This window comes from Mirounga angustirostris, unplaced genomic scaffold, assembly GCF_029215605.1.
Source record: "Mirounga angustirostris isolate CCGP_5_RB_7025 unplaced genomic scaffold, mMirAng1.0.hap1 SCAF_8, whole genome shotgun sequence".
In the NCBI taxonomy this organism is placed as follows: domain Eukaryota; kingdom Metazoa; phylum Chordata; class Mammalia; order Carnivora; family Phocidae; genus Mirounga; species Mirounga angustirostris.
The window spans coordinates 27,542,097-27,569,960 of NW_026991716.1; the positions used below are offsets into that span (position 1 = coordinate 27,542,097).

Genomic DNA, 27,864 nt, shown 5'->3' on the forward strand with positions numbered 1-27,864 from the left:
TTATTGCTTTCTGTGATGCTAAAGTAAACATTTAAATTTGAAAAGTGAGTCCACCTGAATATTTTAAGAAAATAACAATACTTTAAAACACATTTTGAGAAGTCACATTTTAAATAGATATTGAATGAATAAATAACATTTGTCATAAATTTTAATTAGTAACATATAAAAATCATAAAATTTTGAATGCGGTATGTGACTAAAATTTAGGAAACATTGAAATAAGCTACCTTCTCTACTCTCAAAGGAGTTTATAATAAATACTGAGTTTAAAATAATAATAATAATAATAATAATAATAATAATAATAATAGTTCTGTAGCACTAACTATGCCCCAGACATTATTCTTGGCACTTTATCCATTTTACAGAATAAACTGAAAGAGAGTTGTAGAGCAGGAAGGTCGAGTACCTGGCATAAGATGAGCTGGGGTTGTGTCATTTCCCTGACACCTGTTAGCCATGAAACTTTAATAAGGTACTTACCTCCTGGCCCTCAGTTTCTTCTTTGATAAGGTGATAAATATAATGTCTGTCCTCTAAGATTACTTCAAAGATCACATGAGCTGATACATGTTAAAGCACTTAGTACCCAATAAATGATAATTTAAAGAGATTTTAAATGGGAGTTAGCCAGATCCTAATGCACAATCTCAAATCCTTGGATTTTTCTCTCTTTCTGGAAGTCTTAGTGTTCTCTTTGCTTCTGGTCTCTTTCGCCATCTAAAGGGATGGGCTCCCATCTGTGCGACTCCTCTTGTTGAAAAGAGGTCAAAGGTCTTAGAAAGTCTAGGTTTGATGCTGGTGGGCAGCTCACCAGCCATGTGAACTGGGTAAACTGTCATATCTCTGACTCATTCCCTCAACTACACCTTGGCATCAGACTTGACAGGTGAGGTTTTGAAATTAGAAAGATCTGGATTAGAATCCTGGCTTTGCTTCTTAGTAGTTGTTCAACATTAGGCTAGTAACTTCAGGTTTCTGAGCCTCAGTTTCTTCACCTTAAAAATGGGGATGAAAATAACTCCTTCTCAGAGGTCATCACTGACCACTCCCACCCCTGGCTGATGAATATGCCCTGCTAACATCACCTACGTAGTGTGAGCCACCTCCTATCCCATGATACCCTCAAGGCCAGGATGTTGTCCTGTTGAAGTTTTGTATCCCCGGAAACCAGCAGAGGATCAGGGACATGGTGGATCTTCAGAAGATATTTGTTGAATTAATAAATTTTTTTAAAAATGCTCTTCAGGGGCGCCTGGGTGGCTCAGTCATTAAGCGTCTGCCTTCGGCTCAGGTCACGATCCCAGGGTCCTGGGATCGAGCCCTGCATCGGGCTTCCTGCTCCGCGGGAAGCCTGCTTCTCCCTCTCCCACTCCCCCTGCTTGTGTTCCTTCTCTCGCTGTGTCTCTCTCTGTCAAATAAATAAAATCTTTTAAAAAACTGCTCTTCAGAGAGTAACAAGAGTGTTTGAGAGGATGTGGAGAAATTGGAACCCTTTTGCATTGTTTGTGGATAGGAATGTGAAATGGTGCAGCCACTGTTGAAAGCATGTAGAGTCTTCAAAAATTTAAACATAGAGTTACCATATGATCTAGCAATTCCACATATATCCCAAAGAATTGAAAGAAGGGTCTTGAACAGATATTTGTAACCCCGTGTTCATAGCAGCATCATTCACAATAGCCAAAAGTTGGGAGCAACCCAAATGTCCACCCATAGAAGGGTGAATGATAAACAAAATATGGTATATACATACAAAGCATTATTTAGCCTTTAAAAGAAGGAAAGTCTGACACATGTTACAACATGGATGAACTTTGAGGACATTATGCTCAGTGAAATAAGCTAGTCACAAAAGGACAAATACTGTATGATTCCACTTACACGAGGTACCTAGAATAGTCAAATTTACAGAGACAGAAAGTAGAATGGGGGTTACCAGAGGCTGGGGGGAGGTGAGAAGGGAGTGAATGTTTAATGAGTGCAGAGTTTCAGTTTTACAAGATGAAAAGAGTTCTGTGGTGGTGGTTGCACAACAATGTGAATGTACTTAGTACCACTGAATTGTACTCTTGAAAATGGTACATTTATTTTTTGGTGAAGTTTGCCACCATTAAAAATGTATATCAACCTCTGGCAAGAGAAACAAAAACAAAATTAAACTACTGGGACTACACCAAAATAAAAAGCTTTCATACAACAAAGGAAACCATCAACAAAACAAAAAAGCAACCTATTGAGTGAGAGATGATACTTGCAAATGATATAACTGATAAGAGGTTAATATCCAAAATATATAAAAAACTATACAACTCAACACCAAAAAAAAAAAAAAACCCAAATAATCCAATTAAAAATGGGCAGAGGACCTGAATAGACTTTTTTCCAAAGAAGACATATAGATGGCCAATAGATAATGAAAAAATGTTCAACATCACCAATCAACAGGGAAATGCAAATTAAAACTACAATGGGATATCATTTTACACCTATCAGAATGGCTAAAGTCAAAAACACAAGAAATAACAAGTGTTGATGAGGATGTGGAGAAAAAGGAATACTGGTACACTGTTGGTGGGAATGCAAACTATGCAGCCATTGTGGAAAACAGGGTGGAGTTTCTTCAAAAAATTAAAAATGGAATTACCATACAATCTAGTAATTCCACTACTGGATATCTACCCAAAGAAAACAAAAAGACTAATTTGAAAAGATATATGCATACCTATGTATATTCCAGCATCATTTACATTACATTAGCCAAGATACAGAAGCAATTCAAGTGTCCATAGATAGATAAATGGATAAAGAAGATGTGATATATATATATATATTCCAATATATATATTATTGAATATTATATGAATATTATATATTATATGAATATTATTCGGCCATAAAAAAGAATGAAATCTTGTCATTTGCAACAACATGGATGGGTCTAGAGGGTATTATGCTAAGTGAAATAAGTCAGAGAAAGACAAATACCATACAATTTCACTCATATGTGGAATTTAAGAAACAAAATCAATGACCAGGGGCGCCTGGGTGGCTCAGTCATTAAGCGTCTGCCTTTGGCTTGGGTCATGGTCCCGGGGTCCTGGGATCCAGCCACACATCGGGCTCCTTGCTCGGCGGGGAGCCTGCTTCTCCCTCTCCCGCTCCCCCAGCTTGTGTTCCCTCTCTTGCTGTCTCTCTCCCTCTGTCTGTCAAATAAATAAATAAAATCTTTTAAAAAAAAAAATCAATGACCAAACCAAGAAAAAGCCAGATCAACAAAAAACCAGACTCAAATATAAGGAACAAACTGGTGGTTACCAGAAAGGTGGGGGGGAGTGGGTGATATAGATAAAGATTAAAAGCACACTTATCCTGATGAGCACTGAGAAATGTATAGAATTGTTGACTCATTATAATGTGCACCTGAAATTAATGTAACACTGTACATTAACTGTACTGGAATGAATGAATGAATGAATAAACTGTTCTTTTCCTTCCTGTTCTCAAGCAACCCCAAGCCTCGACATTCATATGAAGGTAAACAGTGGAGCCAAAGGCAGAGTGTGGGGCCTAGAGGAGTAAAGAGGACAGGGGATGATAGAGGGAAGTCTCCCCAGGGAGGGTGGGGGATGGAGGTGAGAGAGGGCAACAGCCATAGCCAGGAAGTCAAGAAAGGGTTCATCTTCAATATGATAGCTGGGAGGGACAGACCATTCATCTGGGAGAGGAGATGAGTGGGAGGGAAAGGGCACCCAAGGGGAAATGGGCAAAAGAACTGAACCCCAGAGAAGGCAGGAAAGAAAGAGTTCTCTCCTTTTCTCTCCCCGCAAGCCAGGGAGGAACTTCCTGTGGCAGAGAAAGTTCACTCACATGCTGTGTCCCCTGGAAAGGCAATGAGTCTATGGGGTCCACTGGGGACCCCACACAGAAATGTAAGAAAGGAAATAGACACACAGGCAACACACACACAAGTTTAAAGAGACATACAAACTTAAAAGAATTACATTTTGTGCTTTTTTTTTCTTCTGATAACAAAATAAGTGATCATTGGAGAAATTTTGGAAAATACAAAAGAGACACAAGAAACTTTAAAATTGCCATCACTCCACCATTTTAAAAGAATCTATCACATTGTTTTGAAACTTGCTTTCTTTTCTCTTAACAAAGTAACATACATTTTCCTGTGTCATAAAACACTTGTATGCCATACAAATTTTTAAATGGTTATATAACATTTCATTCTATAGATGCCCCATCATTTAGTTAATACCTCTTTGGGCACTGTTGGGCATATTAGGCAGATCCATGTGAGTTCATGCCTCTGGTATCTACCAAGGGCCAGACGCTGCTCCAGGTACTGTGTATACAATGGCAAACCCAGCTTCTATCTTCAGGGAGTTTATGTTAGGGAAGAAAAATTAATAAACAGGCAATTACAGGTTACAGATTTGTATAGGTACAAATCTAAGTCCATAGTGAAAATTTTTAAGAAATCTCATTCATATTTTTTTAACAATGTAATTTTCATTTTAGCTCTTATTCCATTAGGATAATGAAAACTCAGTGTCAATTAATTTTGTATCTCTCCTCTTCCCTTGAGTTGGTACTAAATTTGGCATTGCTTCTTTGGCACCCAGGCAAGTGGTAGGGGGGGAGAAAGTGAGGAGGGGGTCTATTCCTCAGGGCGATCTTCACTCAAACACATCCTGGGATGCCCACCATCCAGTCTGATGGTCACTGGCCAAAACAGGTTACCATGGAGCCCTATTTCAGTCCCCCCCACCGCCCGCCATTCCATAACCTGTGCTTCCCCACCCTTCCTTTCCACAGATTTTTCTCAGGTTTACTATTCTCTAAGGGCTTTCTCCAGGAGGCAGTGGATAGTTCTCCATTATCAGGGAGCTGCTGAAGTCCCTACATTCATTTCTTCTCATTCTTCTTCTTTGATGTTCTGAGCATCTTTCTCTAGTCTGGGGTGGGAGACCAGACAGGGTTGAAAAGGTTTATCTTGCGTAAATGCCCGGCTTCCTTGAGTCCTCTATTTTTTTTTTTTTTTTTTTTTTGTCCCCAGAAACAGTACCTGTAGAAGATGAATGCCAGGAGCAGACAGCCAGGTTATTTTCTTTCTGCTCTGCAGCAGTGATTGCCTAACTGCTTGGGAATAATCAGAGGGGAGAGTGTAAATAGTGGGGAACTCTTTTCTCAATACTCCAACAACATGATCCTTTACAGAGCCAAACAGAAGGCACAAATAAAAAAGCCTACTAACCTAGTCATAGAAGTTGGAGAAATGTTTCCAGAAAGAGAAGATGTCATGGCTAAGACTGAGTGGAGAAAAGGGTGTTAGCCAGGTGACCAGGCAGCAGCAGGAGAAGTCTTCTGGGAGAGAGAGGAGAGGTGCCTTTGGGCACTGCAATAGCTCAGCAGAACTGGAGTGTGAAATCAGAACGGGGGATGGCAAGAAATAAAGGTAGAGGCTTCAGATGCTTTTGCTGATTTTCTTCCAGAAAAAGATTGCTATGGAAACTTGACTGAGAAAGAGAAGGAAAACAAAGGTAAAGGAAGTTATATTTGCTGGAATGATTCTCTTTAAAGCCACCATCATGCTTAAGCCTATGAAAAAAATGGAAAGAACCGAGAATTGTAATTTACCTAAAGTAGAGAAACAGCAGCTTTTGAAGATAATAAAATGTTCATAATTTGAATTATACAGATTCCAAACTTTTGAACAGTCACTCAAGGACAGGGATAAAATGAACTTTACAATTGATTATGATAGACAGATGGGCTAAACAAAGATGACAGAGGAAATATCTAAAGACAGCCATCTGTCACAGCATATTGTCAAACTAGCAGGAGCAGGGGTCACGGAAGGTAACCTGGAGGTCACTAAAGGGTACCTATAACACCCTATAATTCATAACTCTTCACTAATTCTGAAGATATCTATCTGCCTGAGTTAATTTAGGTATAGACTGTCCTAGAAAAAAATGAGATATTATGACCCCTGGAGTGTCTTTCCAGAAGATGATGTAGAATTTGATGATGTTTTTCTGCCATCAATAAACACTGGAGTGCACTTTATGTAAAACTATTTATTTGTCAAAGTAATACTTGCTTTAAGGAAACTAAACCCAAGACAGTCAAACTTGCACTGTATATAAAGAAAGGCTTGAAAACATCGGTACCTGAGGGAGGTGTGAAATTACTTAAACAAGTTCAAGGGCTCAAAATCTCTTTGAAATTCTTGGGGCGCCTGGGTGGCTCAGTCCGTTAAGCGGCTGCTTTCCGCTCAGGTCATGATCCTGGGGTCTTGGGATCGAGCCCCACATCTGGCTTCCTGCTCAGCAGAGAGCCTGTTTCTCCCTCTCCATCTGCCTGTCACTTTGCCTACTTGTGCTCTCTCTGTGTCAAATAAATAAATAAAATCTTTTTTAAAAAATCTCTTTGAAATTATTTTTTAGACATAAGGAGTCGAGATACTATTTGAAAAAATTTGCTTATATATACTGACTCAAGTTCATGCACACTTGTTGAGCAGATAAAACCCCAAAAAGCAGTATGATAGTTTATATTCCCACTAGCTTTATTTGATTACCACTTTAAAAATTCAAAATTATTCTAAGCTAATATTCTGGGGCTCCTAGACACAGATTACAAACATTTCTCACAGTTCCACGAAGTCTTTGGCTGCAAGGTTTTTAACACCACAAGCTGCAGTCCTGTCCTTCTAGTGTTCCCACTAGACTTGTAAGCAGTTGATAGGCTCTTTTGCTACACAGAGTTTTATGTTATATTTCACATTCCGGATGCTGGTTAACCTACATCTCCTCCTCTTTAACAACAACGACAAAATCAAAGAAGCTATGAATATAAAAGGAAACAACAATTTCTTTGGGTCTACTAGACCTTTTAAAACACACAAGGAAGAAGAAGGAAAGGATTGTTCAGTACTCTCCTTAGATGTGTTTCCATGGGCTGGAGAAACTGCCCTATGCTGGGACAAGTTTTGCTGTTTTTTTTAAAACTAGCAGAGCACTTTGAGATCTGATTTTACGGACGCATATGACAACCAGGAAGGAAGCAGGCTGCCGAAGCAACCTCTCTGAAAGAACACAACAGAAAGAGGAAGTATTTTAAAAGCTAGCAAGATGAGTGTTTAATAACACACACAGCTCATAACAGATTAATTTTTTAAAAAGTCTTTATTTAACAACTACGTAAAACACCAGATTGTCATGAATATCAATCTTTTGAAAAGCAATTTACACCAAAATTTATGACATTATTATGTACAATCATTTTCCACGGAATGATCTGCCTAGTTCTCTAGACACCCTTGCCTGGGAGGCCTAACAGCAAGATGGAACCAGCATAGCTTTGGATTGACGTCAAGGGAGCTGCTTGGTCCTAGCCACTTAGACAGATGGAGTGCAGGGAAATGAATCCCACTACCCATTAGGTTCCTTCCATCTCAGAGGCTAAAGCAAAACATGAGTTTATACTGGAGGAGGACTGGCCTGCTGGACTTGCAGTTCTTGTCCACATCCCATCTTTCTTTTCCTTCACTTCAACTACACTTCACCTACGTGCTTTCCTAAAGGCAGTAAAAATAAATACCAGGAAAATCAACCTTCTCTGCATTCATGTCACAAGTTATTTGACACTAGTTAGCAAGAGATGGATGAGACCCACCTACATTGAGGGACTGATCAATCTCAAAGATGGAGCTATGAGAAAAGTAAGTTGCAGAACAATGCATATGGCAGGACAGCCCTAATGCAACATTTAAATAGATGCCAGTCAGCTATAAACTAGGGAGATAGATAGTAAAAATATAGACTTTAAGGAAGCTCACCACTTCCAGGAAAACATTTACCTGTGAAGAAAGGGGAGAAATGTGATCAAGGAGGAATGAAACGGAGTCTGAACTAAAAAAATATTTGCTAGAAAAAAAATTGATGTTTACTGGTACAGCCAACACAGAAGCAAGGATTCTCTGGGGATGCATGTCCACCTGTTGCTCAGCCTCTCAAGCAAAAGCCCATGCCAGATCCTGCACCAAGACCCCCAGAGTTGGAACAACTCTGGGGTTTACACACAGTGACATGCAAAGACAACCTTGTTCATACCTTAGCCCAGTGTGTGTCTTTTTCTAAATGCAAACCTGGGCATATCTGTGCTTTAGTGATAACCATATTGTCATGTTGCTTATTCCATGCAGGATTTTAAATTTTATCTCCCAATGGAACAGTGTCTTCCTAGCTCCAGGCAACAGTCTTGCTGGGTTCTCTATAGGGCGATAACTGTCCTGTTTTGCCTGGGACTGAGGGGGTTCCAAGGTTTGGGTTTTAAATGGGTTGGTCACCCTGGTTCTTTACAGTGTTCCAGAAGACATCAACAACCGCCCACTGTTTTACTAAATCCAAAGAACAAGAAACAAGCCATTAGAACATGCACCTGTGAGACTTACACATTTTTTAACCTTGCCATCTAAAGCTTTTTAGCATAATAAATGCCTAAACTCTTCTATCGTATCTTCAATTGAGAACAAACTAAATTCTACTTATCAAGTCAAGAAATGAGGCAATCATTCATTTTCAAAATCCTGAGACAGCTGTCAGGATTCTTTACCCTGATTATTTCATAATTCATTCACTAGCTCATAGTCTGGATTCCTCCAAATTAAAAAAATAATAATAAAAAGTCAAAGTATATGGGACTAAACATGAGAAAGGGGGAAGTGGCCCAAGCCAAGAGTATTTTCCAGAAAATGTAACTCCAGTGTTAAAGCAGCTTAATATTAAAAAAGAAAGACGAAAGAAAAGAGTTTGCAACAGCAATAGAAATCAGGCATCTACTTTGAGAATTCAGAAGACACAGCACCCCTGGGACTGACACCAGAGAACTTCTCTGAAGCGCTGGCATGGGGTTAAATATTCTCCAGGCAAGAGGGCCACATACACTGGGGCTTGTGTCACAGTGGTTCTAATTTTGCTTTCAAATCCCCCTTAGGATAATATACCCTAAAATACTTTGCATCTATAAGATGTATAAATTACTACAATTCACAAAATATAATCTGCTGTCCATGCGTATTCACTTTTAGCGGCTGATGAAATTCCTTAAACTGTGCTATGGACTGCATGGTGGTGGAGTTCTACAACAGCAATGCCTCTAAAAAGACTGAGGTAAATCTGTACTGTTAGGTTAAGAGAGCACTGCATGAAAGTGGCTGCAAGATGATCCTATGAGGTTTTTTGAGCTGACGTATATCTACAGAGAAGTGAAATGTATTGGAAGAATAAGTCAAACTCTTCTTGTGGATATTTCAAGGGAGCAGGATTTGGGCTGGGAAAAAGAAAGAGGATGTTGCTTCATTTTTGCCTGTCTATATTACTTACATTTTCTGTCGTTAATATGTATTACGCTATCATTAAAAACTCCTTGGGGCACCTGGGTGGCTCAGTCAGTTAAGCGTCTACCTTCTGCTCAGGTCATGATCCTGGGGTCCTGGGATCTAGTCCCACATCGGGCTCCCTGCTCAGCGGAGAGCCTGCTTCTCCCTCTCCCTCTGCCCCTCCTCCCTGCTTGTGCTCTCTCTCTCGTTTGCTCTTTCGCTCTCTCTCAAGTAAATAAAATCCTTTAAAAAAAACTCCTTTTAGAAGTTAAAAAAATAACATTCCAATGCTTCATTGCTTACTAAACTGGATAAAGACTATATATAATCTGTCTAATGCAAAGGATACAGTTTGTTGAATGAATTAAAAATATAGATTAGAATAAGAGATTATGCTAAGTGAAATAGATCAGCAGAGAAAGTCAATTATCATATGGTTTCACTTATTTGTGGAACATAAAGAATAGCATGGAGGACATTAGGAGAAGGAAGGGAAAAATGAAGGGAGGGAAATCAGAGGGAGAGATGAACCATGAGAGACTATGGACTCTGAGAAACAAACAGGGTTTTAGAGGGGAGAGGAGAGGGGGGATTGGTTAGCCCGGTGATGGGTATTAAGGAGGGCACATACTGCATGGAGCACTGGGTGTTATATGAAAACAATGGATAGTGGATCACCACATCAAAAACTAATGATATATTGTATGGTGACTAACATAATAAAATTTAAAAAAAAAAAAAAGAGTGGCATATATTTGAGAACTACTAAGCCTTTTGCCAAACCTGAAAGTAATAGCTATTTTTCTGTAGTATGATAAAAATATCAGTTGCCAGCATCAGTCTAAACATCTGTACTTTTCCAAAACAATCAACAAGGAAGTGATCAGGTTTACTTAAGCAACTGGAGATCTTAGTGATTCTATAAAAAGATGTATTTGGAAAAAGCCCAGTAATTTTAAGGCCCTGTCAAACCATATTGGCAGGAGGAAGCATATAATATACAAAATAAGCAAAAACAGCCCCCTGAATCTGCAGTTATGCAATCAGTGAAATCCTGTCATCATCTTTCCTAACAGAGTTCACCAAATTGAAAAGCATCAGCTCCTCCTCTTTAGTGTTGTCATGGATAACTAACTGATAGCCAAACAAAACAAACAGGGTAAGAGGGGAAATGTCACCAAGTTTCAAAAATATATCTTTAGTACTTGGATTGTTGATCTTTTTTTCTTTTTTAAGAAAAAAGTTTTGGCAACAATTTCTACAGAATGAGAGACAAAAAGACAAACAAAAAATATCTTAAGTAGCCATTAAAAGATTGTAGAACTTACAAAAATATGCTAATCAAGGGTAGTCCTAATGCTTCTTGGTTCCAGAAAACACCAACTGGCTTCTAGGGGCACCCAAGGAGAGAGAGCAAATGGGAGGCAGTGTGAGATAGGGCAGGGAAGTCCGTGCCGGGGTGAGACCCAGGCCAGGTGGAGTGATCAGCCACCCCAAAGCTGGAGGCACTGTGGTCCAACCTCAGTCAAAGATTCTCTTTCTAACAGCAAGCATTTTCTACAAGAGCAACATCTTCTATGTGCATTAATACATTTCTTTTGTGGGCAGAGTCACCTCAAATTTAGATATTATTTCCCTGAGAAATAGTACAACACTTATGTGCTTTTATCCCTCTAGTTAGTGGTCAATACTGAAACACAAGTTTTCTCAGTTTTCAAGCAAGAAATAATCCACATCAAATTAAAGATAGCATTTGAGTAAATGTAAACACACCCTTTGGTCAATTTTCACAGTAATCATCAAAGATGGCAGTCTACAGCAGACCCTGAAAACTGTCCTTCCTTTTGGAATAAGCTCATCTGTCAATTAGATGGAGCTGGTTTTTTTACACTCATTCCTGCTGAGATTCTCCTCAAGTGTTGAATTGAAGCCCCAATTTCCAAGTTTCTCAAAAGAAAAAGAGGGAGTTCAGTCAGCTGTTCCTGTCAAAGTCAGATATTTACAATGAAACAAAATCACTTGTCTTGACATTTTTCATTCTTGAATGGAGGAGTGGCGAATAGATCTGTGATAATCCTCTGGACTGCTAATGTGTTCAGGTAAATCATAGCTCCTCAGGAAATGTCCACTGTTTTGCTGAGCAAAATAATATAGTTGTCTGGCTAGGAGAGGTTCGACCTTTAATAAGAGATTTTAAAAAGATATTTTTGAAATATTCTTTTTAACATCCTGCAATTGGCTTATCACTAAATAACTCAATATCTGAAGATATGGTAAAGTTAAATCCAAGGTTAGGTGCTATCCAAATCAAAACATTCTGAAGACGCAATTTTTTGTTAGCCCTTATGTATACCAACCTGAAAACCGACTCTACTTAATTCTGAGTTTTTACTATAGTTAAAGTCAAAGATGGTATTTTTAAATTAATAGCTGCTTAAAATTTATGTTTAACTAAGCATAAGCAAATCAGGTAAAATGACCAAATTAAAAGGAAATTTGAGGTGATTAATGAACTTTGAGGTAACTCAGAATAATTTAGGCCAATAAATTTTTCCACAACCACAGTATGACAGGGATGAGGGTGTAAATCCTGAACAATTTACAATTCCTGGATGACCTTGATAATCTGTATATTTCTAAGATAAAGGAAAAAAGAAGGAGCAAAATCTATACAAACAACAACACTGTTATTATGGGGAAAGAGAGGTTAATTGACCTCAAGTTCATCTAGTTTGGCTATTTATGTGGATCATATTCACTAAAATAAATTCAGCTTTCAGAATTTCCTTAATTTACAGCATCTAAGAATATTGAATACTTTGTTAATCAATTCTGCTACTAAATTGAGCTTTTATGTTACTTGATATATAGAAACTTAAGCATAATTCATATAAAATACCTGAAATAAATTAAATCCATAATAAAAAGGAGTAGGGACTCTTGGGTGTACACATATCAATTTTTCTTTTCCATCCCAGACAACTCAATTCCAGGGACCCTTGCTTGAGGAACACATAGTTGCCTAACTCAGAGGAGGGCTAGTGCACCCAAAAAACCCTTAAAGTCAGACTGATGCAGGAGTTTTTCACCAACTTTCAAGATATTATTTATCAATACCAAGTTTATTTAGTCATTTAACAATCCTAGGTGTTAAGAGGATATCAATTATTATATCAATTACTGGACAGAATTCAAGAAAAAGCTCTAAAGTCTTTTGGTTGGTTGGTTTCTGATTTTACAATCAAGGAGGAGTACTGTGTGTTTAAAATTAGATAGTGTTTTATTTCAGTTATCAATAAAAAACATTATGAGAACTAAAATATGACCTGAATGTTTCTATAACCAAACCCTAACCCTGAGCTTCACCCTAGAGCTCACCCTCAGCTCGGGCCCCAGGGTAGGTCTCCACACAGCCAGTGGATTGATTCCTAACATCTCCCAGAATGGAACACTTTCTGGGGTCAGACTGATTTTTTTCGTACCTGTTACTGCTTTTGTCTAGGCCCAATAATAACTCTGAAAGGTATGTAGCAATGTAAAGTTTTCAAATTCAAAATCTTGGGTATTCAAAACTCTGTTTTCTGTGGCAAATTTATTCCAAATGTCATCTCTATAAACTTTTTATAAAAAAGATGTTTACGTGCTACAGTTGACCCTATTTTAAACTCTGCTAGAGAACACTGATCTACTTAATTTCCTTGACATAAATTCCTCCAAATAACACATGACCCTTGGTTTCCATTAGTTAAATAATTTCTACAAATCTAGAAATAAAAGAGGACTTGGGAAAAAATTGGGGGGACTGCAAAATACATAGGTCAATGGACAGCTTCCCATTTGGGAAAAGCTTCTCCATCAAGTGAAGGTCAGCTAGACAGCATTTTAAAAGCAATATTAAATATAAAAAATTTTAAAGGGCAACTTTTATCACTAGTCCTTTTAAATCCTTATAAAATGGGAATAGGACAACGTCTTGATCTATACACAAGATGGGACGAATGAAGCCCATGGTTGCAGGTTTGTGATGAGTAGACCTCTAGAGCTGGTAAAAACATGTGGGTCCCTGGGCTGTGCTTCCTGCACCATTCACTGGGCCATGCTTCCTCCTTCATGATTTTCCTGTCACTTGACATATACTTTTCATTTGAGACTTTTCTTTCTTTTTTTTTTTTAAGATTTTATTTATTTATTTGAGAGAGAGAATGAGATAGAGAGAGCACATGAGAGGGGGGAGGGTCAGAGGGAGAAGCAGACCCCCTGCTGAGCAAGGAGCCCGATATGGGACTCGATCCTGGGACTCCAGGATCATGACCTGAGCTGAAGGCAGTCGCTTAACCAACTGAGCCACCCAGGCGCCCTCATTTGAGACTTTTCTAATTGAGACCCCGCCCTTGATGAAAAACAGGGAAACTCAATCATTTGAATGTGACTAAATACTCACGTGAGCAGTGATGAGCTTCCTTTGCCTCTGAGGATCTGGAAATTCTTCTCCGAAGCACAGAGTCACCTGGAATCTTGGCAGGGGACGGCCATGGTGAGCAAAAGCTTGCAGCTCTGGAGAAGCCCCATGAGAAAAACAAAACAAAACAAAATCCTGATCAGAAACCATCATTGCACGTGCCAGGTTAAAGCAGGAAGCAAAAGCTCACTGTTGATTTGGAAAACTAAAATAGGAGTGAGTATTCTTTATTTCTCTAAGTGGGGTTCTTAACTTTTAGACCCCAGATATAGAATTACATGTACGTGTTCATAGGTGTGCTTTTCCTGAGAGGGCTCCAGGTTTCACTTGATTCTTTTTTTTAAAATTTTATTTATTTATTTGAGAGAGAGAGAGAATGAGAGAGAAAGCTTGAGCAGGGAGAGGGAGAAGCAGGCTCCCCACTGAGCAGGGAGCCCAACACAGGGCTCGATCCCAAGGTGAAGGCAGATGCTTAACCAACTGAGCCACCCAAGCGCCCCTCACTTGATTCTTTAAGGGAAATATGCTTTGCAGATTAAGAAACCTTGATCTGCAGCACTGGACCCATGAGAGCACAAAGGGTAGCAGAGGGGAGTGAAGGATGAAGAAAAAGGAAAAGAAATGCAGCCATGTTGAGGCAAAAAAATAATTTATACAAAGGAGAAATTTCATTTAAAAAATCAAAATTTTCTGATTACTTCAAAATGTTATCTCAAAACTGCTGAGCCCTCATAATCCAATATCCGTGCCACTCAGGACCTTTCCATGATTCAGGCATCACTGAAAATGCTTTACTGTTATCTTGGAGACTGAGCACCAGCTGTCTCCTACTTGGCACTAAGCCTAAACTGTGGGACTTTGAGCTGACTTCTTGTCCATCTTGTGGGACTGATACTGATTTGAAATGAAAAAGGTAGTGATGAAACACTAGGGGTCCCCACATTTGTGGATATGTTTATCCTGAAGGCACCACTCCTACCCTAAAGATGCAGAACAAAGACTGTTGGAAAGACACATGTATAATCCCTGACATTGATCCATGTCCCTTTGCCCATATTCAAGATGACTCTTAAGCTCTAACTGCTCCTATTCTTTCCTTTCCACTAGAGTTAAATGTCATTTCTGCAAAAGAAACACACATGGTTGCTGCTACAACTTCTGCAGAACAGTATGCACATGCATCTTGATCAGATATGCACCCTTGGGCTTTGCCTTTAGGGGCTGTCCCTAGTAGTTTGCAAATCCTGAATGGGGAGATATCAAAGATCTTCACTGTTCTCTTCAACTGAAGAAAAGTTTCTAACTAACTCACTGGACTGTTTGACTTCCTGCTTTTTTTTTTTTCTTCCAGAATTCAAATCAAACCTAACTGACTTAGTCAGAATGTGTAAAAGGCGTTCACACTACTGAGGTCTGAGACTACACCTACACAAGCTAATCAGAGTGGCGAGTTGGCACAATTCTCCGAAAAAGTCATGTCTCAAATGCTTGATAACATGAGAACATTCTGTGGGAATCCTTGATTATGCAGAAGCTGGTTTACACAGCTGCAGTTTTTAAGTTCACAGGTTCCTCCTTGAACCTCAGTGAATACTTCAAGATAAGAGGTTGCAGTGAGCAAAAAGCACAGTCCTTGGTTACAGAGGAAGAAAAAAAAACAACTCTTGCTCACAGATAAATATTAAATTCTAGGCAAGTGAATTCACAACCTGCAGATATTCATAGCTGGTACATCATGCCTTTCTGCTTCTTGCCTGTATCCAGCTCTCAGTGACTGTGACTCAAAGTGTAACTTATAGCCTACTTAGAATGGTAGGATTCAAACTCCTAAAACACACATAGTGAGAGAAACTCACAGAAGCAAGTGTCATTCCCCTGGGATACCTTAACTAAAGCCCTAGCCCTGTGGCTTCTGAATCCAAAGAGACCAAGATTCATAGTCTCTGAGGTGATCCAAACCCCCATGGACCCTTTCAGACGCTTTTGCAGACATAAGAGGTGCACACAAGATGCCCCTCAGTAGCTCCTGACTCTTCCTTGGGTGCCCACCATGATTACCACCCTGGACCCCAGAATGGACAAAACAGTCATGGCGCAGATTTGGAGGCAGTTCTGTAGCTCAGAGGGAGGGAGGGGTGTTCAGGCCCACATGCCTTTCTCACCCTGGTGCTGCCTTGGAGAACCAGAGGCTCAGTTCTCCCTCTTCCTCTTGTCACACCTCTTAGTCAAGGGTTAGTCATATAAGGACATATTTGTTTAGGGGCACCAAAAGAGAATTTGGATGAGCCTACAAGAATTTGGGCAACTTAAACCCAAAAGGCTAAGCAAATGTCAACGGTGTCAAAGCACATAGATGTTTCATATTTTTAATTTAAATAAATTGAATCAGGAAGCATATGCAGGGAAAGGAGAGGCATATGAAAATCCAAAGACATAGAGTGTTTCTGAAGGGGCACTTATAAAAGAATAGCTAAAGGACAAGGTACAGAATAAGGTACAGAAAGAGTTGGCAGCTGACAGAACAGCTTTCTCCCTCCAAAAGAGGTATCATCAATATAGATAGTCAAATGAATACTCTGGATGAAGCTTCAACAATAATGTGGCCAGTGGTTTCACAAAAGCCAGTCTGGGGCTAATTTAATTGTCATGAAATCAAAACTAGAAAAACAAAACTTATTGGTTTTAGAAAATATTATTTGAAACATGCATATCATAGAGATAATTCAAAGCCTTCTCATAATTTCCCCTTTGCAAAATCAGTTCCACATACTCTGTCCTTGGTCTCACCTGCTGGAGAGCATCTGCTTAGGGGTAACACATCTCATAACCAAGAATATTAACAATACACTTCTAACCTTATGATTTTCTTAGGAACCCTAAAAAAGCTGAAACATCAGCAGACATGCTTGCTGAGATCATACTGCCAATAAAGTGTAAACCTTATCAGTCTGTGACTATTTGTTGAATACCAGAATTTCAAGATATCAGCCTGAACCACAATCCCCTTGAGCAATCTTCCTCCTCTTCACACCCCTTTGCTTTTGGAAAGGAGCAGGTGGTAGAGGCAGAGGTGAGAGATGAACAAACAGGAAACCTATTCTCAGATCACGCAGGCTCAGGGATTAATAGAAGGAAGACCTCTGTCTGGGATGGGAGTGACCTGTTTGGACCACTGTAGCAGATACAGTGTCACCCCCTCCATTCTGTCTCTTAGGCTCACAGGTGTGGGATGCTCCATTCTAACAGATAATTTGGTACATTACCTGCTAAAAACTGCTGTGTGTCAAAGAGCTTGCAGGTCTGGTCCCTCTCCAGTTTATTGGGCCGGTCACTGCACAGTGCCAGGGGCCCATCCCAGTAGATCCTGCTCTGGCACAGTCTTTTGGCATAAAGCCCGTCGGGGGCCATCCAGAGGACCACACCCCTTTCCAGGTGGCTCAGAAGTTTCTCGATGTTTTTCCTCTGGCCATTGTCCTCTGGGTAGGGGAAAAGGACCTGGTCCAGGTTACTGGCATCGTAGGTGTGCCCGTGGGAGATCCGACAGCCTTCTGGGCTAGACGTGGTCAGCTCTTTCACCAGGATCTCCCGGTAGTACAAGCAGATGTGGAGCCGGCAGTCTGTAAACACAGAGATTTCATGGTCAGTGCTAAGGGACCAAGGAGCACTGGATACACATCAGGATGCCAAACTATTCAATCAGAACATGTGTATTTGGTGGGACACTGGTGTCCCAGAATACTCCATAAAAAGTAGAAAGTTCCAGGGTCAAGAAAGTGTAGGAAACGCTGCATACCCTCATGTCCCTCATGGAGTCATAGACAGTAAGAGATATTAAGGAAATCCTGCAAGAAATCTATTTAATGTTGTCTAACTCAGCATTTTCCAAATTTGTGTGACCATAGATTTTTTTTTGTGGAGGGGGAATCACACTTTACACTAGTTTTCTGCACAGTATATTTGACTTGTATTAGAGAGCACCACTGGTTAAGAACATTGTGTGTCATTGTTTGGTGATGATTATAGCAATGATGACAACAATTATGTCTAAAATACTAAGTCATGTACCACTGAACAAAATTCATCTTTAAGCATGACAATCAGTTTTGATTTTGGAGGAAGTAAACCCTAAGTTTAATTTCTACTAGCAAAAAGAATATAATGGTGTTTCAAAAAATAAACAAAAATGTTTACATCGGAAACCACCCTAAAATATCAATATGATGTCACTTACATAGAAAAAAATATATATATACATACAAGTGCACATTGAAGTTTCAGCAAAGATAAACACTAAGACTTTAACAGTGGTGATCTCTGGGTGGTAGGAATGTGATGTTTTATTTTCCTTTTTTGCTTTTCTGATTGTCACATTAGTTTTTATGCTATGTGTGTATATACTACTTGTATAATAAAATTAATTCACTTGGAAAGAAAAGAATCAATGAAAAAAAATGTTCTAAGGCTAAAGTCCCACTAGGCTTTCAAAATCTGCCTTGAAAATAACTGTGCTTTCTAAAACATTTAACGAGATGAGTTCACTTATGAAATTTTTCTTCAGAATAGGACCCACAAACTGAAAGGACAAAGCTGGGTTTGCAAAGGACCCCTTAACTGAAATGCAAAAGGGCTTCATGCATAGGCAATAGCTACCCATCCATAACTGCATGGGATTTAAAAATGAATGGGAATCGCAGTTCTCCAACAAATGTGCTCAAGGTTGATAATTAATCTGTACTATGCATACCAAAAAAAGAAACCCACAAAACCCTCTTATTCCTCAGCGGCAGGTTTTGAGACTTAAACAACCCACATCACTGTCTCAATTCTCCACTTCAATTTCTGCTGCTGTAAACACACTAGCAGAGAGCAAGCTCAGACAGTGTACCTTGATGACAGTGAGTGTTGGCCATTTGAGGTGACTTGCAGGGCAAGTTTCATTTCATTTAACGTCATCAGAAATCACGAGGTCACAGTGACATAAACAGCTGTTTATTTCCTACTTTCCAGGCACCTACACAGGTCTTAGGTGCTTAAGAGAAGGGCTAGAAAGTTTCTAAAAACAAGCACAAGGCTTTCTGCTCAGAAACATCTCCCCTCCATCATTTAGGAGCATCTAAGAAGAGAGGCAGCAAGCCTCATTCAGAACTTCAGAACTGAAAAGAAATAAATGGTGAACCTGGAAGCAAGAAAGGTGACCACAACTCTTTGAAATCTTGAGAATTTACTTTATACTTTCTATCATTGATTTTTAAAAAGCCCAAGGGGCAAGGTGAGAATTCTGAGGCTTAAGCTATTCATTTTTAATGTAATTATAAGTCCCATTTTAAAACAACCCAGAATACGATCTAAAAAATAAATATATACACACTACATATGCTTAGCAAACCTTGAGGTGTCTTCCTTAAAACAGGTACGATCTTTGAGCTTGCAGGGATTCTTTTAGAAATGAAACTTTAAAAATCAGCTCTAACCCAAATTTTTTGCAAAACCTATCAAATTTTAGACGAAGACTGACCTCAAGTCTCACTACTTTTAGGCATATGAATGGAAAGGAGCCAGAACTCTTGTCCTCAGGATGACAGAGAGGAAGACCTATTTGTAGCTAAACCTGGAAGGATGATCAGCTTTTCAAAATGAGAAACCCTCGTGTATTTTTCTAAGAAATTATACTACATTGTGAAAATTTTGGCTGAAGGGGGGCCCTTGGTATATAAAGCTGAGGTGTTTGCATATTCCTGGAAATTCAGATAGATGTCAGTGGAAACCCTAAAATGACTCAATTCAAACCAGCATTTAGAATTGGCATCAGAATCAAAAGCTGGCTTCTTAGAGCCAAATATTCTAATGATGTCCTCATTCAAAGAGGTTGGGAGTCAGATGTGTCCATACCCACTCTAGTCCCCAGATGGAAGAAAGCCAGTGCCCATGGGCTGTGCTCAGGGATTCCGCACCCCCACCCAATCAAGTATACCCAAAGGTGAGGGTGGAGCCACAGCAGAAGCCAGCCTCCTGTGGGGGCCTCTAGAAGGGAACACTGCACTCACCTGAGAGCGCCAAGGCTTCAGCAGACCTTATGCTTGGCTCTATGGGGATTCCAGGGGCCTGGGACTCAGGCGGGGCACAAGCATAAAAGGTTCCTGTCACCTGGCAACCTGCATTTGTAAATAAGAATCAGATGATGTCTAAACAGAGTCTGTCCAACTGACGACACACAGGAAGGTCTCCTCTCCCTGGGACGTAGCCACTCAGCCCCTGAGGGGTGCACCAACCCTGGAAGGGAGGGGCCAAGGGCCCTCTAGAACTGACCGGTGGCATTCTCAAGGGACAAAGACAAGTTGAAGTCCAATCAGAAAAAACAAGATTGAAAGAGGAAGGAGCCTTTTCATAGCTTTGGAAGGAAACTTGAAATAATCCCTCTATAATTTTTTCTTTCTTTTTTTTTTTTAAGTTAGTTGACACCTTATATTACCTCACATAATTACCACTGTGTGTGTGTGTGCATCTGTGTGTGTGTGTATGTGTTGTATAGTGGGAATATTTAAGATGTGCTCTCTTAGCCACTTTTAATACAATAGAGTATTGCTAAATACAGTCACCATGTACTTTAGATCCCCAGAACTTATTCGTCTTATAATTGGAAGTTGGTACACTTTGAGCAACATCCCTCCATAATTACCCTGATAAACAGGATAACTTAGGCTCAGAGAGATTTATCCTTGTTCACGCAGCAAGTTGGCAGGAGAGCTGTGAGCTCAGGTTTACCTGAGTTCTGATGCCAAAGAGCCCAATTAAAAACTTACAAATTGTTTAGTCTACATTTATTTAGCTTTCTATTTCTGGCTTCAGGAAGAAAATTGAACCATGTGTTTTGGCAGCATAATAGCTGTGGGTCACATCAAACAGTAATAGAGAAAGAATATCTCAAAGAACATAATTTTGGTGGCACTTCTTTTAATGTCAACTATGCTTCAAAATACGTCCACCTATTCCATATTTTTGTGTAGTTTGAGACATTGCCTTGTTACTAAGGTTCTTAGTTCAATAGAGCCCGATGTATTAGACACAAGTCTGAATTTCAGAAACCAGTTTAATGTTAACTAACTCCTCCACTATGGAACGGAAAGTAACCTTTGTTGCAAATCACTCTTGAAAAGCTAATAAAACCAAACTCTGAGCTTTTTTGTAAACATGACACTAAAAACAATTTTAAATGATGGTATACTTCGTCAATTTCATAAAAGCCAAAAGTGACCTGAACATGATTAGAAAAAGGGGGACTGACCAAATTGTGACGAACGAAATATTCCTAGAACATACAGAAGGACCTGAGTCTTGACCCATCTCAGGATTTCTATTTAAATATCTAACTCAAAAGTCCTAGAAGCTTGTGTTTTGCTGTGTTTGATACACTGTATGAAGTTTTCTTTGCACTTAGCTAACTAGTGCTTCCACTGAGTGATCTCATTTTGACGTCTGGGAAACTCCTGTGAGAATGGGACCACATCTAATCCAGAATGAACAAAGTTCTTTGGACCCCAACACCGGCACTAGTCACCTTATGGAGACTGCTTTCTTAGTATTTATTCATTCCATTCTTACTATCATTTCTAAGCCCCAAAATAACTACACTATTGTTGTTGTTGTTTTTAAGTAAACTCTACCCCTGATGTGGGGCTCAAACTCACGACCCCAAGATCAAGAGTGGCATGCTCTACCAACTAAGCCAGCCAGGTGCCCCTTGGGCACACTTGTTTAAGAGAAATATACTAGGTCAATAATCTCCTGATGTTCCTATAGAGAGAAGGTTTGGACACAGCTATGGTATGCCCGTTTTACAGATATGTAGAAAGAAACAGACCGGTGAGATTACTGGCCCAATCAACATTAAGGGACAATCCAGGAGGGAAGACTGACAAAATCTATTACTTTTTGCCAAAGATTATTCAGGGAGGATGAAAAATATTAACCTATCAAACAGATAATTAAAAAAATATGGCCAACCAGTTTGACATCTGAGATCCTCTGTCTTAAATGAAAGAGGAGATCTGAGGTTGAACTCCAGCCCCTCACTTCCACTGGGTAACTTTGAGCATTCCTTACATTCCGTGAGTTAGCCTCAAAAAAGGGGGGGCAGTTTTTAGTTGCTTGGGATGGATCTCTGTGATGTTTATTTTGTTATTTTTATTTATTTACTTATTTTGAGATTAGTGTTCCCCTTTATTTTTTTCTGTGAAGTTTATTTTTTATTTTTTTATTCATTTACTTGAGAGAGAGAGCATGAGTGGGGGGGTGCAGAGGGAGAAGGAGAAGCAGACTCCCCACTGAGCAGGGAGCCTGATTCTCAATCCCAGACCCTGGGGAATCTCTGGGGGATCCCGGGGACCATGACCTGAGCCGAAGGCAGACACTTAACCAACTGAGGGACCCAGGCACCCCTTTCTGTGATGTTTAAATAAGATCTCATGTGACTATGGAGTCTGAGAAACAAACTGAGGGTTTTAGAGGGGACGGGGATGGGGGGATGGGTTAGCCCTGTGATGGGTATTAAGGAGGGCATGTACTGCATGGAGCACTGGGTGTTATACACAAACAATGAATCATGGAACACTACGTCAAAAACTAATGATGTAATGTATGGTGACTAATATAATAAAATTAAATTAAAAAAAAAAAAAGATTTCACGTAAGGCAGTTCCCAGCATAGGTCCTGGCACAAGTAGGCCAGGAGTCAGTAAACCCTGGAGTCCTCCCCCTGACGACCTTCGCTCTCTCCTTCACTGCATGTGACGTCTTTCCTAGCAGCTCTGAGAAGGGGAAAGAACTGGGGTACTGCCCAGAAGGACAGATCAGGAGAGACCAGGACCCTTTGGCCAGGTTTGTTCTGCTGGGTGAGCCACAGCCATAAAAACCAGCCCCAGCATACTCCTTACCATTTTCACAAGACGGGCCTTGCCAGTGGTGGCTGCGGGATCCAAATGTTACAGGACATTGATACGGGATTTCTGGGTGGGGCTGATCAGGGACGTAGTCCCTCCAGGTTCGGTCGTGGGGTGGCATCATGTAGTTATGAACCTGCTAAAGGAATATGAAGGAGCAGCTGAGATGAAAGGCAACCAGCTTGGCAAAGATCAATTGGTTGGCATGGGGAAAGGGGTGGGGTGCAGATTCTTTTATAGTCAGACTCCTCACAGCATCTTTCATTTGGCTGACAGCCAAATCATTTTATCATCTCAAAAGACTTTGGAGTGAATAGCTCATCACACTAGGTGGAAAGTAGCCATAAAGAATCAAAAAGCACAATGAAGACAGTGTTATAAAGTAATGATTTGTGTAAAGCTTCATCATATGGTTAAACCTGGCACCAAAAGTACTGCAGGGAAATTTGCCTTCTTTTACCCACCAAAGTGAATAAAACAGAGCTGTAATTCACATCAGAAAAATCTGAAGAGATCAGCTGCCCTGTGGTTTCACATGATAAAGCACTACTTCCAAAATTTTCATCTTCCACAAAAGATCTGTTTCCCAGATTTCAGAATCAGTAGTAGAAGTCCATGCTAGCAGGCAGACACATCCACCTCTCCACTCCTTAAAACCAACACTGATAGTAACACCAGGTAGAAAGTAAGACACTCATCCAATGACTGGGGATTTGGTTTGGCTGATTGACTAATAACAAAAACAAAGCACTGCTGTTTTGTTTGTGTATTTTTCCTGCTATGTGGGACTAGCCAGCTCACGTGGCCTCACCCAGACCCAGCCTCCCCTTCTAGAAGCCCTGTACCCTCCACCATACCTGAGCTGGGAGTGAGGTATAAGGAGCCGTCATGGTGTAGGGGTGGCTCATGGTCATCTGTGGGTCCTCCAGGGTGAGCTGCTTTGCTCCTATGTGTTTGGGCAAAAGGCAAATGGTAAAGTGTGAAATAAAGGAACTGTCATAACTAAAAGTGAAATCTTAGAAAAATACCTGAGAGTTTAATTCCTAGAATGCATAACGGTGTTGACAAATAAGGCACTTTTTTAGCAATTCCCATGGGCAATTACTTGTTCAGGCCATTAAACTGATTTCTACAAGGTCTGACTTATGTAGGACAGGTAGAGAAGGAGATGAAATGCTGTGTGTGAATGCACTTTGTCACATAAAGGGCCCCACCAGCAAGATGTTCCACAAGTGAAGTCATCTGTATGGTTTGTTTTAAATGCAGATTCTTGGGCTCTACTCTGACACACTGGTCAGAAACTTGGAAAGAGAAGATCTGAATTTCAGAAAGCCTCCAAGCTGACCACAGTATACTCTAAAAGTTGACATTTTTATTACTATAAAGAGTAACAGTATATGGATATATGTATGCTTCCTTTCTACAGAATGGTTAATCATGAAACACTGATAAGTAAAGATAAATCTCTGAACAAATTTTCCATATTTTGTTTGAAAATTTTGGCCCATATCTTACGCCAACAGAACTAACTGAAAAACATGTGCACACACATGCATGTGCATACACCCACAGGTAGAGAGTTGGAATCTGAGAAATCGTCCTACCCTAATACCACAAGAATTTCAATTTATGACCCTGAGAACTTGGGCAAAGAGCCTGTTGGGCTTGAACATGAGGCAGGAGGAAGGCAGGTTATATTCTGTGACCCCAGTCCAGGAGGTCCCACCTTTTTTTGCGCCCTCAGGAACAATCCTGTACACTTTGTAGGGGTCTGAGATGTCCAGCTGGCTCCTCTCTACCAGTTCCTCGAAGTCGTTGCTCTTGTTCAAAGCACATCGCAAACGGGTCTTCCAGGTAGGAGGGTCTGGCTTATCTATGCCTTCTCGGAACTTTCCTTTAAATAGTGCCCAAGCCTTGTGGGAAAGAAGCGGGGGGGGGGGGGGGGAGTTAAAATATAGGTCTTTAAAAAAAAAAAAGAAAGAAAAGAACCTGAGGATTGTATTTCTAAAGGAAAGAATGATGCTTAGGTGCCTCAGATTTATATCGTTGCTCAAAACATGGGACAGAAAGACACTGGGTCTCCACTAGGTAAAATACTTTCCCCGTTGGACTCTATCTTTGCTGAATTGAAAACAAATGGTTTGAGCATTCTCTAGGTATTTATAAGAGGTAGGTGAGATGGGGAGGGTCCCTGGAAAGGGCCCCTAACCACCCCCTCCCCTCACAGTGTCTGAAGTGAGTTCCACTGGAACTAGGGGTGAGCTGCTACCCATAGAGTACATCTGAATGGTCAGATATTCTAAGAGCAAATTCCAGAGGAAGTCCCCTTCGCCTGTTCTGCCCGCAGGTGGTGGGGCTGGGTCCTAATGCACAGTTCATTGGGTAAACTGCTCTAGGGGAAAACAAGCATCTCACACACACACACAGAGAGAGAGAGAGAGAGAGAGAGACCTAGAGAAAAATATCTAAAGAGAGACTTGGAAAGAGGGAATCAGACAGAAACAGAGATAGAGAGAAACACATATGGAAGGATCAAGGAGAGCTAGAAAGATAGAGAGCCCAACAGAGATTGAACTAAAGAAAATAAAAATATCCAGAGAGAAAGACCTCCAGAGAAAAACAGTGAAACAGAGGAAGACAGACAAACGTAGTGAGTGAGAGGGACAGGAAAACAGGCACAAACTCAAGCCCACCTAAGGGTGCTTAAAGAAAAGAAACAGGGAGACAAAGAGAGACACATGTTGATCAAAGACGGCACGGTGGTATCCAGAGGTACAGAATGAGGCTCCGATGGAGACAGAGGAACCCACATAAATGCAAACAGGAACACTCAAGTCAGCGCTGCTCTCCCCGCCAGATATCTATTTCCCTGCTGCTGGAGCCATCTGACTCCCCTGGTACTGCTCATGCCACACGTTCAGGATTAGTACCTGGTCCCCCGTTTCTAAAAACACTACAAAGGTTGAAACCTCTCTCCTCCCCCAGCTTCTACGAATTGCCACCTGATGCTCCCGGACCGCCCGCCCTGCGGGGCTCATCCCATCCCGTCCTTCCCTCGCGGTCCCCTTTCCTCAGAACCGCCAGGCGCGGACTGGGATGGCCACGGAGTCTGGGTTAGGGATCCACCAAGCTCTCTGGGGCCTTCCCTCCACCCCGACCTTGGCTGGGCTCCCCTCGTGCTAGTAACCTTGAAGAGGGCGGCGTCCTCCTCGCGGTTGTAGTCTTGCTTGCCCGCGTGCTTCCAGGGGATGCGGAAGATGCTCTTCTCCTCGTTCTCCCACACCAGCCCTGGGTACTTGCCGCTGTCGATCTGGTCGATCAGCCACTGGCGGAGTTTCCCGTTGCCGCAGCTCACCGAGCTCATGCCGAACTCTCCGCCTCGGCCGCTGCCCTCCAGGTTCATGCCCAGCGCGCCGACTGTCGCCCTCACGCGCCCAGGATCCGCCTCCTGCACTCGCTCTGCGCGGCAGAGAGGAGGGCCAGCCTTTAGCCACCCCAGCACAGCGCTCGGGGCACCCTTCTCAAACCCTTCTGACAATGACCACGAGGCCCTGGAGTCTCCGAGACAGCTAGGAGCGCTCTGCAAAAGTCCGTGTCGCCCAAGGCCCCTGAGAGAAAGCACCTTCTCAGCTGGCCCGGTCTCATCCCCTTGGCACGCCCGGTCCTCAGCCTCCCGAGCGTGCCTCCCGCGGAGTTCATCCTCCTACCCCACCTTCTGGACTCTCCATTCTTGTTACACACCCCACAGGCCAAACGCTGCCCAGGCAACACAACTCGTGCCTTTGTGCACACTTCGAAATCCAGCCACCACCACACTCTGGCACCGTTTGCGTGCTCACTCTTAGTTCCCGCTCTTCTTTGCCCATTCCCAAACGGTTGCCAGTACATTTCTCCCTTCATTGTCAGTTACCACTCGTGCCCACTCCTTTGGTGGGCCCCGCGCGCCAAGCATCTCGCACGTGGGAACGAACGCCTGCGGTCTGGACGTTCCAGGTGCTCAGCATCAGCAACTCCTGCTCGGGCCTTCTCCCATACCTGCACTCTCTGCCCCAAGAGAATCCCTGAGCCTTCGGCAGCTAGCAAGGATTAAGTGGGCCGTGGGAGCAACACGCGGCAGAGACCCGGCCGGAGGCGAGGAGCGCAGCCAAATAGCGGGAGATTCTGGCGCGCAGAGCATCAGCCGGACCCCGGAGGCCCGCGCGAGAGAGCGGAGGCGGGGAGGATGCCAGGAGGGTTCTCAGAGAACACGGGGTTGAGGCAGCAGAGCGCAGGGCCCCAAGTGGCCCAAATTCGGAGCTCCTCCTCCTCCACCACCAGTCGGGGAGCAATGCGCGGGAGGCGAAGGTGAGTTTGGGCCCTTAGGGGCGGCAGGATAAGGAGCCTCAGACTGAAGCCTCTAGAGTAAGAGGCTGTCCTCCCTCAGGAAAGCCCGCCGTCCTGTGTAGGTCCTTTCGATGGCCCCGCCTTGGCCACTTCTGGGGCCCTGACAGCCTCTTTATCCCATCCCGTCCAGCGCGTGGCCTCCCCGGGCCTGGGCGGGGCCGAACCACAGAGTGGTGAGGGCAATGCTTGGGCATTGTCCCGGCTGGCCCACCACAGAGCCCACACAAAGGTCCCGGGGCCCAGAGCAGACGTAGTGGGAGTCGGGGCTCCTTCAAGGGGCATGCTCCCTCTCGGGTCCTAAGCTGGGGTCGCCTGCGCTGCCCTCGAGATGGACCCCTGAACCTCTAGTCTCGTGCTCCCGGTTCTCTATTGTGCCAGCCTCACATCCGTTCTCCTACCCGATCCCAAGCCTTACCTCGCCCCCAACTCGGAGCTGAGGGCAGCAGTGGGTCCCAAGTTCAACTGGTGAAACTAAGTATCGGAGGTGGGAAAGAGGAACTTATAAAGCTTAAAAGCCCGCTGGGGCGGAGCCTGGGGCGGGGCTGGGCGGGTACGAAAGCGCCTGCCCGGTTGGGGCCAGGGGGGCGCTGTGAGCGGAGACTGGGGCGCCGCGGGAGAGCCCCGGGGCCAATACTAGAAGGAGCGTGTGTTGGGGGGTCTGCTGCGGCCAGGCTGGGGGCCCT

At 42.1% G+C, this 27,864-nt stretch overlaps 1 protein-coding gene across 6 annotated transcripts; it reads right to left on the bottom strand.

The window, feature by feature from the left end:
- Positions 1-27,792, bottom strand: IRF4 (interferon regulatory factor 4). Of its 6 annotated transcripts, XR_010413543.1 has the most exons (10): positions 27,597-27,787; positions 25,986-26,257; positions 24,525-24,711; positions 23,656-23,744; positions 22,793-22,937; positions 19,907-20,014; positions 17,126-17,479; positions 13,845-13,957; positions 11,177-11,581; positions 7,185-8,422 (listed from the first exon to the last, which is right to left on the bottom strand). XR_010413543.1 is itself a non-coding variant. In XM_045866480.3 (9 exons), the coding sequence occupies exons 2-9, from the start codon at positions 26,199-26,201 to the stop codon at positions 5,119-5,121; spliced, it is 1,248 nt and encodes a 415-aa protein (XP_045722436.1). In that variant the 5' UTR covers positions 26,202-26,257; positions 27,597-27,792; the 3' UTR covers positions 1-5,118. The 6 variants fall into 6 exon arrangements, 5 of the variants coding, with proteins under 5 accessions (XP_045722436.1, XP_045722434.1, XP_045722433.1 ...); XM_045866480.3 differs by lacking the exons at positions 7,185-8,422; positions 11,177-11,581 and adding an exon at positions 1-5,154 and having other exon boundaries at positions 27,597-27,792; XM_045866478.3 differs by having other exon boundaries at positions 7,185-11,581; positions 22,793-22,934.
- Between the last annotated feature and the right edge of the window lie 72 nt (positions 27,793-27,864).